The 14,435-nt window shown below is 43.1% G+C and overlaps 1 protein-coding gene across 1 annotated transcript in view; it reads right to left on the bottom strand.

The window, feature by feature from the left end:
- cpm (carboxypeptidase M) overlaps positions 1-4,970 on the bottom strand; it is a 30,307-nt gene extending 25,337 nt beyond the window's left edge. The window contains exons 1-2 of the mRNA XM_012818561.3: positions 4,120-4,970; positions 3,440-3,634 (exon numbers count right to left, since the gene is read on the bottom strand). Of these exons, the coding sequence (XP_012674015.2) occupies positions 3,440-3,626 (187 nt within the window). The 5' untranslated portion in view covers positions 3,627-3,634; positions 4,120-4,970. The remainder of the gene's footprint in view (positions 1-3,439; positions 3,635-4,119) is intronic.
- Positions 4,971-14,435: the final 9,465 nt, after the last annotated feature.

The raw sequence follows: 14,435 nt of genomic DNA, 5'->3' as shown, positions 1-14,435 counted from the left end.
GAGAAGTGAAGGCAGGGAGGGTTAGACACAGAGGGAGAGAGCTGGCAGGGCCGGGGGTTGGCAGCGTGAATGCCAGCTTTGTGCCACGGCTGAGTAGAGGCAGGAGGGTAACCTGATCTGCTGGGAGTTGTAGTGGGAATGCCACTCACTGGCAGCCGTGCCCGGGACTCCGGCAACGTTTCAATCAGCTCAACTATACCGCGTGGCATCTGCCAAAGGGCCCAAGAATGTGCATATGTGTGTGTGTGTTTCACAGTGTGTGTGTGTGTGTATGTGTGTATGTGAGTGCAGATGTGTGTGTGTGTTTCACAGTGTGTGTGTGTGTGTGTGTGTGTGTGTGTGAGTGCAGATGTATGTGTGTGTGTTTCACAGTGTGTGTGTGTGTGTTTGTGTGTGTGTGTGTGTGTGTGTGTGTGTGTGTGTGTATGTGTATGTGAGTGCAGATGTGTGTGTGTGTTTCAGTGTATGCATATTTCTGTGTCTGCACTAGTGTGTGTCCGTAACGGCTCTGACCCCTCTGCGGAGCTAAAATCAAACTCTGTCCACAATGTGTCTGTCATATCAATCACCCGCCCGCACTGAATGCCACCATTGTGTCCGCGTAGCATTTCCCGTTTCATTACTGTGCCTCCATCTCTGTGCGCGGGGGGTTGAATGGCTTCAGTCCCACTTTGCATTCAGCCCAGCTAATTTCCCTTTTAAATGACTGACGGGGACCGCCGCACTGTCCCCTCAGACGGTCTGACCTCTCAGGGGCAACACATGCTGGCTAAGCAAGCCTGTCATTGTCCATGGAGGAGACAGGGGGACATTTATACAGAGCGAGGGACGAACAGGGGTGCGGGGGGGGGGTGCGGGGGATGGGGGATGGTGGCGGTCTCTTTAGATGCTCTTGTCCTGAGACTGGCCTGTCAGTTTGAGGCACTTAAGTGCTCAGGTTAGGTCTGAGTTGCTGAAGAGCAGCCAGGCTTTTTATTCCCATCCCATCTCGGCGGGTTGTTATTGCGATGGCCATCTCCTGTTGCACTAAAAAGCTGCCATGATCCCCCCACCCCCCATCCCGGGCCCTGCCTGCTGATATGCTAGGTTTCATGCCTCTGCATCGATAAAGGCTCGAAACATCATTTTGCAGGAGACCCAGCTAGATGTTGTGCCAAGATCCCTATCGACTGTTGTGTCTAAATGTAGAAGCGCTCAGCAAATGTAACAAAATATGGGGAGGGTGGTGTTTTCTTCCCCTCTCATCTCCCTCGTAGATCAAAGCAAGACATCTCATCCCACACCCTGGCCCCCTCCATCCTCAGCAGTGACACTGATGGTGTTTTTCCCTCTTGCACCGCCGGTCAAGCAAAAACAGACTGGGAGACCCGACAAAGGCAACCTCCCTCTCATCTTGCCCGCAGCTCTGGTATGCAGGGCTCCAGACCCCACTCTGGGTCCATGCAGTGATGCCGGGACCAGTGCATGAAGTTGCTGGTGCATGGAGTTGCTTAGTAACGAAGGGTAGGTGGAGAGGTTGCATGGTAAGCATCTAAGGGGAACATTTTCTACCCGGTCCTTCATCGCATTTTGGGAAATCCGGTAACGTCAGGCCACACATGCATCGAAGCGTGCCGAAAACACACTCGGCCTGTGTTTGATTAGGAAACACACACACACACACACACCATACACAGTGTACACTGTGTGAGAGGAATTTTCCTGGGCTGCTGGTCGGAAGGTTTCGTGGCACAGGGCTTAAATAGCTGCCAAGGACACCCACTACTGTGCTTTCAGGCCTCGGTGCCATGTGTGGGTAAGCTCTTGTCAATCCAATGATGATTAACAGCAATAACTGGTCATAGATTCAAACCGTGCTCTGCTATTTACAATTACAGCAGGTCCCGAGAGGTGGGGTATATCATCACATATGAATGTATATGTGTGTGTATGTGTGTGTGTGTGTGTGTGTGTGTGTGTGTGTGTGTTTGTTGTCTTCAGGCTGCTCCCATTGCTTGTGTTTAATTCAACACACAGCCATGAGTACACATCAGAGACTCCAGTGGTGGGACATCTGGAAACTGCACTCTTTGTCTTTTTGTCCAGTCAACCGTGGAGCTGCCTCCCATTAACACGCTCAGGTTGGACCGCAATGGTCATCACGCTGACTGAAGTGGCCAATACAAAAGCAGAGGGAGAATATATTTTCTATCAAAATAAAGCGACAGATCAACTAAGTGGAGATTTGACATTTAGTCAGTCCCTCTAGGATCTTGTGAGGGTTTGTCAGGTTAGATCAGGGGAGGTCTGAGATATAGTCAGTCCCTCCAGGACCCTGCAAGATTTCTCAGAAATTGTAGTGGAAATTGAGGTCATTTCTTTCCACTTTCCCGTGGGAATTCCCCGAAAAATTGTGATCCCACCAGGATCTCCTGATGGTTGGTTGTGATTTTTGCAGCCAAAAGTGACTGATTTTGATTTCTCCGAAATTTTTAAACTTTTCAAAACTATTCAAGTTAAATAAATTAAATTGTAAATAATGTAGAAATTCCATGATGGAAGTATTGTGGTAATAAAAGATAATTGCGGGCAATCCTTGAATTTGCGTGAATTTGCAAATCACAAGATCGCAAAATCCTGGAGGTACAGATTTAGTAAAAGCTTGATGAATCTCACCGTCAAGCGGCAGCTCCTGTGCATAACTGCACAGTTAAGCCTAACCGTGTATCTTAAGATTTATCTAAGATTTGTTTCCCATTTACAGAGCCAGGACAAAACGTGTATTGGATTAAAATCACAGAGCTCACCTTTCAGTCAACATAACTTTTAAAAAGCAGAAATTTGAACTCACTCACACATTTAAAGTAAATCATTATGAGATTTTTGTCAGGGTGGGCACTCTGGTGGCATCCCAGTGAGAGGGACTCCATCAGGGCCCCTGGTATGACACGGGCACCTCACCCCTTGGCAAACCAAAACACTGAGGCTCTGGTCTCTGGAAATAAGTAATGGTGTGGTTGTCAAACATTAACTGCTTACTTACTTCCACCCAGCGAGAAGCCAAAAGCCAGCCACAGCCTGTGCCACAGACTCCCATTACAAAAAGGGTCTACCAGGCGGCCTGAACCTGTTATGGCTGTCCACATAATATCACAGAGGCTTAATGTTTAACTCCTATAGCTTTTCTGTGTAAAAAATATACGTGCAGGCAATAAGGTACTGGCAATAATAACTTCTCATTAAGTTTTAGCTCAATTAAAAAACATCAGCAACAACAACAACAACAACAACAAAACATTTATATGTTCACTTGGGTAAAGCTTTTGTTCTAATCTGATTAGATTGCACATGTCCTATGTGAAAGACATGAGTGTATAGTTTGAAGATGGAGGGATGCTTTAGTTACTTTTGGTCATCCAAGTCAATTTGACATACTGTTTCATTGAAACAAAGCCCTTACCTTCCACGGATCTGCCAATGTTGTAACGGTATGTGAAACTGGGATAGTTTCTAGTGACTTCTCTCAGGTATTTCTCCACCTCGGCTGAATTATGATAGCGGAACTCTAGCCCGTAACATAGGGACAGTAATGTCCAAAGGCACCAACTGCATGCGACTGGGAACGTCTTATCCGTCGACAACATCATCTTGTAGCCTAGAGCAGAATAAAATAGTGCCACTAATTGAACGATGTGATAAATATGAAAGTGCATTACCCTAACACTCTCCTGAGAAGCAAGCGAACAATGCTGCATGGCATTAAATGAGTGTAACACCCTAGCATACTTTTCTCAGCCTGTGTGATAAACTGCAAATTGCAAATTACTTAGTTACACTTGTTTCAAGTTCTGGACCCAATCAATGATAGGTTATCAATCGCGATAGCCTGATTAATTTAGGCCATTTTTAAATGTTCACATCGTGGCCCATTGGGCTTCTACCTATTCTGAAATTATGCTCCATATATTGTGTTAGACCAAATTATAAATTGATAGAATAATAATACCTGTTAATGTTTTTTTTTATTTTTATTAAGTAGGTTACATTAGCAGAGAGTAGGCCCAATTAAACCGAAATTAGCCGGAACAAATATAATGTTCGAGTTAGTGTGCCATGGATGCGAGTAACGTTGTACGTTACCTTGTTTGGAAAGTGTATTAGCTCCGTGTCCCGCTGGAGGTATTGTCGGACGCTGTTCTCCCTGTTATTGCTGGAAAGGCACCACCGAAACAGTCAAATCTTCTACAGTGAATGACAAACGAGCTGGTCCGGAGCTTGCCGAGTAGCTGGCAACAAGCGAGTCGAGTGTCTGCAGATGATCGGTTCCATGGGTTGTAAATAAACTTCTGTCGGTCTCATGCTGTTGCGTCCTGCCTATCTCCCTTAGTTTGTTATCCCGTTCAGCAGCACAGTCGAGGCGGGGCTTCGACGTAAGGTTTTACCAGGAATTTACAGCGAAATATTGTCTGATCAGGAGTAGCCTACACATGGTAGGAACTGCAGCAGGACGAGTCACTTGTCCTCCTGTCCCGCTGGAAACGGATCTGCTCGTCAATCGCGCAGTCATGAATGAGCTCAGCAGTATAGGTGCGCTTGCAAGTTTGATTTGAGACAGGTCACGTCTTGTAGCCTATCCTGCTTAGCATCTCCAGTGTATGTTGTCATGAAATTCTTGTATGGTACAGTATCCTTGGTTATACGCATATACCTAGATCTATATGTTTAAACATCCATACTTGAGGAGTCATATCAAATGAAATGGTTGTAAAGGACAGGCGTATTATCAGTTTTTTAAAATGTTGTCATATGTCCCTTTCATATGGTAGAGCATCTCTCTTTCTCTTTCTCTCTCTCTCTCACCCTCTCTCTCTCAAACAGAAGCAACATTTAATTCACTAACAAAAAGTGGTCTTATCCAATTTGGAGTGAGGATGTCTTGTGCATGTCATCTGTTAAAAAGGAGCACAATCCCTGTTCTATCACAGTGTGTATAGGTTGCTGATTCAGAGGGATCTTTGTATGGAGGGAGACGTATTGCTTCTCTTTCCCGTAACTCTGAGCACTATAAGTAGAACTCATTAAAGAATCATGTGAGTCTCTTTCTCCATGAAACGCTGCAAGTGTGTCAGAGTGCCCCTATGCTTGGCTAAACTCCAACTCTCTCTCTCTCTCTCTCTCTCTGTCTCTCTCTCTCCCTCTCCCTCTCTCTCCCTCTCCCTCTCCCTCTCTCCCTCTCTCTCTCTCTCTCTCTTTCCAATACTCTTTTGTGGCAGGGTAAACCACAAAACCAGATGAGTCAACCCCTCCTCCCATCCAGCTCAGGGACATAGGGGTGAGCCTCACGGAGGGAAAGAGTGATCGCCCCCAGAACACCAGCCGACATAACACAACACAACATAACGCAGGGACCCCAGGGGAAGGGTGATGATTTGTTGCGGTGCACCTCTGTCAAAGACGTCAGGAAACAAAAAAACTAGTGTTAAAGTCAGGACTTACACAATACATACAGAGACGCCCCACATACCACTGAAAGCCATCACTATTTTCACAATCGCAAAAGATACTGACACATTCTTTCAATCAGTAATTCTATTACGAACATGTATTTCCAAAGGTAATATAAGTTATTTGTCTGCTCATATAAAAAATAAATAAATTGAAAACTGAAATATACTACTTGGATAAGTATTCAAACCCCTGTTCTTTTTAGTTCCAGATTAAGGCAGATGACAAATTATTCACAAGAGATACAGGGGTGCCACTTATTTAGCAATAACTGATTATAATTAGGTATTACCTGTGAGGGGTTAAAGTAGAGATTTCTTCTGGATATTATAAACACTCTTAGGGTCATCAGACAGATTGTGAAATAATCAAATAAAGAGATAAGATCATTCAAATGCTTAAGAGAGGAAAGTAAAGAAAATATCCAAATGTTTCGATGTCCAATTGAGTACCACTGGATCCATAACAAGAAACCAGAAATTGCATTACACCACTCAGATGCTTGGAGAAAAGGTTGTTGATAGAATTCATTTCAAAACATTGTTAATGATATAAGAATGTATTAATCAAGTGCCTTGTATTAATAATGACCTTGTATGAATCATGTGCTTATGTAAGCAGGAACATGGCTTTTCTGTGTTTCTGTGTGTGTGTAACTTAGATTATTAGGTGCTGACATCACTTAGTCTGCATATGAGTAAGAGCTATATGCGTAATAGAAGGAACCTTTTGTCCATGTATGGGTGAGCTCAGAGGTGATAAGAGGGGTCGAACTGTGCTTGTTTGACCCTGTGTAAAACCGACATCTTTGCATGACAGAAAGCGCAGTTGAGATGACACAAATGGACTTTTAGTCGAGCGTGGCTTTTCTTGCTGACATTTGAAACATTTATGGCGTCCTGAGTTAGATAAATCTTAAGTATATAAAACCTGTGCGATGTTTGTGAAATTGCCTCACTTTCATCCTTGCCCTTGAATTGTTACTGAAGAAATATACTGATCTACAACAACTGAATTTTCACCCAACATAATTGGGGGCTTCGTCCGGGATTCCAACAACCTCATCGACTCTCCACGCTGGGCTAATCATCAGGACCTGAAACCATGCACGGGGGAGACAACATCTCCTTTTCCTAAAGACCTCCAACTTGAAGTTGTCCCCCAAACGTAGCATTAAAGGAAGATATTAACTGGTGAGGAAGGCCACCACAGTCCAGTCATCCCCCTGAAACATCTACAAAGGTCAGTGTCTGGAGCTGCGTAAAGGTCTAGAAGTCCACAGTCTATCCATAACACTGAACTCTACTGGAGGGTGGCAAAAGAGTCCATTGGTTTAGGAGATCCACAGTAAATCATGTGAAGAGGTTGGTTAAGATATGAGAAAGGGGTTTTATGGTTATTTGAGACCAAAATTGAGCTTTTGGGCCAATTCTCAAAGCGCTTCATGTGGTGTAAATCTAACACTGCCAATACCTCAGTAAAATACCATCCAAATTCACTCCGTGAAATGCCATCCCAGTCGTGATTACGGCAGTGGGAACATCATGCTGTGGGGATATTTCTCATCTGCAGGAACATGGAAACTGTTTGAATTGAAGGGAGAATGAATGGAAATACATTCTACATAATATCACAAGAAAACCTGTTGCAGTCTGTGGCAAAACTACATAGAACCTATTTCCATGGGATGGCAGTCCTGGACTGGATCGCCACAGACTCTCTGAAAGATTTGGATCAGGGCTTCTACTGGTTCCTTCTAGAATATTCACTTTAATGAACCTACCAATTACCCAAGACAGACTAGAACTACACTGGAGTGGCTCAAAAACATTAAAGTGAATATTCTAGAAGGAACCAGTAGAAGCCCTGATCCAAATCTTTCAGAGAGTCTGTGGCGATCCAGTCCAGGACTGCCATCCCATGGAAATAGGTTCTATGTAAATCTACCATGAAGAATGGGAGGAAATACTGCAGAACAATGTGCAGAACAATACAGCAGAACACTGGTACTGCCTCACTTCTGAAGACTCAAGGCTGTTATTGTAGCTAAGGGGTCTCTGCCAGGTATGAATGTATAGGGGTTCAATATTAATGAAAGCAGAATATTTTAGTTTTTAATTTATTTATTTAAAATTTTAGTTGGCAAATAACTTATTTCGCAATGAAAACACTGATTGGGAAAACATCTGCAGGTATCTTTAGAAAACCAGAAAATGGTTTTGACTTTTTAAAGGGGTTGAATATTTTTGCAAGCCGCTGTAGATCATACAGTATGTTGTGTCTGTGGTTGAGTTGGGTGTTGAGTGACTTTGCCCTTTGCCATCACATGATGTGGGAGGAAGTAATGAGTCATCTCTCATACGCCCACCCAATCAGCTCTCGGCCTGCCTCAACAACTGCTCTGAGACCCCGCTGATAAACATGCAACAGAATGACTGATCTGGTCTGGTGAGGCCGTCCCTCAAAACTGCATTTTAGTTACAGGGAAAGAATTAACAGGAATACTGCTGTGTGTGTATAGTGTTTTAATGTATGTCTGAGTGTTTCATGAGTGTGTGTGAATGTGTGTGTGAGTTTGTGTGTGTAGTGTGGAGTGTTATGTCAAGATGGTGTGAATCATGAACAGATCTGTAAAACAGTAAGTGACTACCCATGTCATTCTGGGTTCCATTGCCAACTTCCTGATAATGATGTCTGTAACAGTTCCTATAGGCTTGTGTGTGTGAGTGTGTGTGTATGTGGTGTGTGTGAGTGTGTGTGTGTGTGTGTGTGTATGTATGTCAGCTCTGAGTGGATGGGTTTGTGTGTGGCATCAAGCTTTCATAGGGGAAATGAGCAGGGAGTGTCCCCTTTGGCTGATATATGATCATACACACACACACACACACACACACACACACACACACACACACACACACACACACACACACACACACACACACAGAGAGAGAGAGAGACACACACACACGCGCATGCAACGCACGCACACACACACACACACACACACGCACCTAGCCTAGAGGAACACTTATTTTCTTCTACATGATCACACCCAGGGTGGAAAAATCTTATCCCACGCAAATCAAAAAGACAGCCAGTATGTACTTAACTCTCTCCGCAGAGCCCTGTGTCTATGGGCAGAAGCCTCTCTAAGATCTTTCTAACATCTCTATATAGATCTAAAATCTAAGATCTCTATACAGGGAGATACATACTCCCCCCACTGTTGTATTTTTCTCCTGAGTCAGTTTGCATGGCCTCTTACTCTCAAGGGTAAACACATGGATGCTGACACAGCAGCTGACTTTCAAACAGATCTGGCCCCTGAGCTGGTCCGTCAGCACAATGCCGGACGTGGGCCAGACGAGTCACTATCAGCAGTGGTCTGGACAGCTGTTTCTGGAGGCTCAGTTCGCTTCAGGCTCCACTGCTGGCTTGTGTTTAGGGTAGGGAGGACCTGGCGGCACCTCGGGCGCACCTCAAGCGGCACCTTTGGTGTCCTGATGAACTCCAGGTACAGAGGCTCCAGTCCAGACGTGCTCATGTTATGGGCTGATTAGACACTGACCCCTGACCTTACTGTAAACCCTTACTGACCTTACTGTAAAGTTCAGTCATTTGGGGAAACTGATAACTTTAAACCATTTCAGTTTATTAACTCAATCAATTAAGGCATGAATGATATTTGATTTTGGTACAAGTATTGCATTATGAAGGTAATAAAGTCAATAATAGCATTCAGATTTAGTTCATCAGACTTAAAACTATGGAGTATTTTGCAAACTTATCTAGCAAAATGAATGGTAATGAGTGACTTTATTCAAAAAATAAATACATTATGATAATAATTTTGTTAAGATTGACTGTTAGGGTTTATAGTGTGCATATCTTTATAGGTATGGTGATACTTATAGTTAAGGTTTTTAAAAGATGTTTTTTGTGACTATCGAAAAACTAGATACAAATTGAGTGAAATCAACAATAAGAATATAAGGCAATATGCACAACATCTTTATCATACTTTTGCTGTATATTTTGACCACATCTCAGTTAATCAGGCTTTAGGTGTTCTGCAACTTTTGTAAGTGCATTCAATTCTGAGGACAAGGGGCGCCATCTACAGGTAAAAACCTGCATATTTTAAAGCCTCTCAAAGGAACCTGGGTTCATAACATGAGACTATTCAGCAAGATGATGTGGTCTCTGTGTAATTAGTTTTAGCATTAGTTAAATGCTGTTTTGGAGGTGATTAAGCATCTTCCACTGTGTAGAAATTACATGTCTATATGTATTTATTTATTTGCATTGTTCTTTGCGTTGCTATAAGGCTTCCTGATGGGTCACAAAGGTTCACGAGAAGGTGAAACTTTGACCTCTTTTCAACTCCTTCAAAACAGTATTTCATAGCCAGGTTTTTCATGCACTCTAGCAGGACCTAGAGAAAGTTAAACCAGAGCCAACTTATTTACAATACCGAGTGATGGTTTGTTAATCACCCAATCAGCTCATTCTCTTAAAAAAGTTAATTACATACAAAATAATGTTCAGAATGATGGTCCATATTTTTACAATGTCCTTTTAGAAGCAAGATTATAGAAAGCCAAATATAAGTAATGGTTTTGACCAAACCTTGTAATAAATCCTTGTTACAGTTTTTATTTATTACCAGCACCTGATTTTAAATACATAAAAAAATACATAATTAAAAATGCAGTTTGTGATTTGGTTTCCAAAGGGGTTGCTGATATTTTAGCTCAACAGCCAATGAAATTACACCCCTTCCTTGTGGGCAGCTGAAGCACCGTGTTGATTGGCTGGGATTGTTTTTTGTTGTTTGTTGTTGCTCGATCCAAGCCACTATGTTTGTTTCCCATTTACAAAGCCAAGACTGTGTACGCACACTGAATGGACATTTAGAGGCCCGTGAGGAGCAATTCACTGAATCTGATAAAAAAAAGTGTATGGGATTAGAATCACAGATTACAAATGTAATGCATAAAGCTATGGTGAAGATTACAGCTTGAATCAGATTTTAAATGTATGAGTATGACAATGCTGATGAATAAATCATAATTGGTTTGGTACGTCACTCTAACAGTAGGGCTGCTACTTTAAAGTCTTTCACAGCCTATAGTTGGCCGTTAGAGGGCAGTATAAATCTGACCACATAAGGGCCACTCCATGTGCACACAGATATGCTGCATCTCAGTGCATATCTCACAACACAGTTACTACACATGTAATTAAGGTTTTGTGAAGCTGCAGTCTTTTGAAAATCTTTTAAAAGTTGTTTCTATATTTCTAAATATTCAAGTATTTATCAAGTATCAAAACTTCCATGACAAATGCTTCAGATAATCCACACTCCATATTGAAGGATTCTGATGTCATTGCATTTCAGACATTAAATTCAATAGAAATCACCTCATGTTGTCACCTTTCTGTTTTCCTCAGCTTTTCTTGTAAAAAAATGTTTACCCAGCAGTTTAATTCCGACAAAAGTGATGGTAAACAAGCACCTGTGATCAGCCTCCTGCCTGTGACAGCTGCCTGCTCCGCTAGAAACAGCACAGAACACCTGCAGATGTCGCCTCAGCTGAGCCAAAGACTCCAGCAAGGCAAATAAATGAGATGTCTCACAGACTCTTGTCACAGCTTGTCTGTTTGCTAGCTCGTCATGACAACCTGCTGGGGCTCAGTGATGGCCCTGATTCTCAAAGAATAATGGAAAAACTGGTCGGAAGAGAATATCTGCACTGTTTTCAGGTGTAGCTAGCATTGGGAGTATGTTGTCTCGTGACCTTGAATGGGCTCAGTCACATTTTATGAAGATGAACGAACTCCACCTGTGGCCTCACCTCACGCCACAGCGCCCTCTTGTGGTGAGACTTAGACACTGCAATGTGACAGCTGGCGACCACTTACACTAGTGGTCTCGTGAACGCAGTAGCCAGCTGAGTGTCTGTGACTGCAGAAATGTATCAAACATACATCAGTGTTAATGGTGGGGTAAAACACTAGCAGTGCAACAGCTGCTTAATTGTCAATACTCTCATCCTCTTCTTTCGAGAATGTCTATTCAACCCAAACAGCATCACAGAGAGACACAAAACAACATAAATTCAGCTCCACATCCTCCTTGTTTCTAGCTGTATGTATGTGTACATATATATAGATAGATAGATAGAATAATTAATTGATTGATTGATAGATAAAAAAGAAGGACAGACAGACAGAAATCCTCATCAGTAGGCTATCAGTGGCTATAACGTTGATAGTTGTGATGTTCGTACCAACTGTGGCCTAAAATGGCCTTCCTTTCACATAACCATCAAGTGATAGCATTGCTTTTAATGGTGGCGTTTAGCCTTGACATCATCCCACTCTTATGATCATGCTCCTCTTCTCCTTCACGGCAGGAACTCAGTGGGGATGTCACACAGATACGATGGCACCCTGTGACTCCGAGCTCTTATTAATACTGAGTGAATCCACTCGCCTTTGCTGTATGTTTCATATCTGGTAGTGGGTAATTGCTTGGCATTCATGCGTAGCATCACAATGACGTGCCCTGTACGGAGAGATTAAAATATACATGCAGTTACATTGGATTGGATTCATTCCTGTTATTTCAACCTCGAGTGAATGCGCCCTCTGCAAAAACTGCTGAGCGAGCACTGCCATGAATCCATCTGAGGGCATCGTAAGTAAAAGCCAGTTCATTTCATTTCATTTTTTTTTTAAATTGTGCCCGTCAAGTCTCCCACGTAAGTGTCAAAAATGGCAAAGGGTTCTGGCAGAATCAATCTCGCTATATATATACGCCGTGCAGTGTGAAGCTGCTTTTAATGATCCTGTTTGTCCATTCAAGCAAGGCACAATTATTAAAAAAGTCCGACCCGTACAACTGCAGAGTTAATTAAATGAAGGAAAGAACAAGGGTGTGTGTGTGTGTCATTCTCCTGGGGACAGTAGGGTTTGGTGAGATTGTATATTCACTCCCCTTGAGATGCCGAGTGTCTCAGTTCTCCACTGATCAAAAATGGAATTTTATAATTAAGTTTAGTTACGGGGCCTTGCAAATTGTGCAGATATCTTAGGTGTGTGTGGGCGGGGCCTTTTATGTGAATGAATAAGATAATTCCTTCTCCATGTCTAGGGGAAACATAGTGTGTGAGTGTATAGGGGTGTTCAGTGAAAAACAATATGTGTGTGTGTGTGTGTGCTTGAGAGAGAGAGAGAGAGAGAGAGTGTGCGCAAGTTTGTGTATTCATGAGAGCGAGGTCAGACGCACCGGGAGAATCCAAAGCTGTTTGTTTATGAGTAGCTGTCCAAGGTGCTGGAATTGGTGCAGCATTATTGGTGGCTCTCATGAAGAGGACTAGCTTCAGCAGATTTCCCGTGCTTTCACTGTCATCGTCCGCATGTAGAATCAACTTACCAGACTCACTGCTACTTGTTTTGTCTGTATGCAGTATGAAACATCACTCTCTGTGTTTATGCTAACTTCTAACCAGGATTGGGTTTTGTATATTGTGTTTCCTTGGTTGGCTCAGTCCTCTTCTTAGTCTGTCATGATGGTTACGTTTAGCTTTTTCAGCTTGCATTGTGCCTCCTGCTTTTTATGGTCATTTCCTTCTGCTAACACTAGATGGCAGTAAAGCGTTTATAATCTCCTCCGTTTGCTGTTTTTTTTGGGTGCACATCTGCTTATGGCTAGCAGACAAAGTCTCAACCTGAAGTCTGACTCGTCAGTTCAGGGCCAGCGATAATGGCGGCCGATCTGATTTCTGCCAGTGCTTCAGTGACATGGTGTCAAAACGACACGTCGATAGCAGCGGCCGCTGAAGAAAGGACTTTCATTAGTGAGGGGTTGCCTATCCAGAGACGAGGGAGAAAAAGAAATCGGTGCTACAAAGGTCTCTCTGGCTCTCAATAGGCGTTGTGTGTGAATAGTGAGATGAAAGAGTGTCCTTACCTTTACATGATCTCCCTCAGATGAACATCCACAGATGATTTCTGTGAGGCCACCTCTTTGCCTCCACATGACAAACATGTTATACATGTTCTGTATGTATGAAAAGCCTTTAATACCACCTTTACTGTAATATTATTGTTCTGTATATGATGCTATATGTATGTGCACTGTGTATATTTCTACTAACACGACTTCTCTGACTTACCTGTTCTCTTGTAACTATAGATTAGTAGTTCTTCAGCCAATTCAAGGCAGATTTAAAATAGCTTGAGATGCTTTCTCAGACCGCCAGTATCAGCTGTCTGCACTCTCGATGGGGGCTTTGTTGGGCTTTGTTTAGATATTCATATTGCAGTAGATTTGTGCGGGGCTTTACCGGAGCTCTAGATAGGATGGAATTGCTTTGACAAGGTCAATTCTAAACACTTGGGAGCGAATATATTACATATTTTTGCATGCCGCTGCAATGTAAATTTATCTCCTATCCCTATCACCTATCCCTTCACTCTCTCTCATTCTCTCTCTTTCTTTCTCTCTCTCTCTCGCACACACACACAAACACACACACACACACACACACACACACACACACACACACACACACACACACACACACACACTCACTAACTCGAGTGGATCCTGAAATAGAGCGGCATGTCTGAAAGAAGTGACAGCCCAGAACAGAAGTAATCCTCTCTGGCTTGCTGCTGTGGATACGCCTAGTTAGGCCGAGCGGCGGCGGCGGTGAGGAGGAGGAGGAGGACCGGGCCGAAAGATGCTCCGCTCCGGTCGCTCACGCCATGAAAGCGCCCCAACAGGAGAGCACACACACAGGCATACATACAAATGATGAGTGAACTGAAATGGATGAGGCAATTTTACATTCTCTCATCGCATTCTGCATCTTACCCCTCACCTCCCCACCCCCACACTCATCTACAGTATGACATTCAAATATGTTCCCCTCCACAGA

Source organism: Clupea harengus, chromosome 21 (assembly GCF_900700415.2).
Source record: "Clupea harengus chromosome 21, Ch_v2.0.2, whole genome shotgun sequence".
Lineage (NCBI taxonomy): Eukaryota > Metazoa > Chordata > Actinopteri > Clupeiformes > Clupeidae > Clupea > Clupea harengus.
This window is presented reverse-complemented; position numbering and strand designations above follow the sequence as displayed.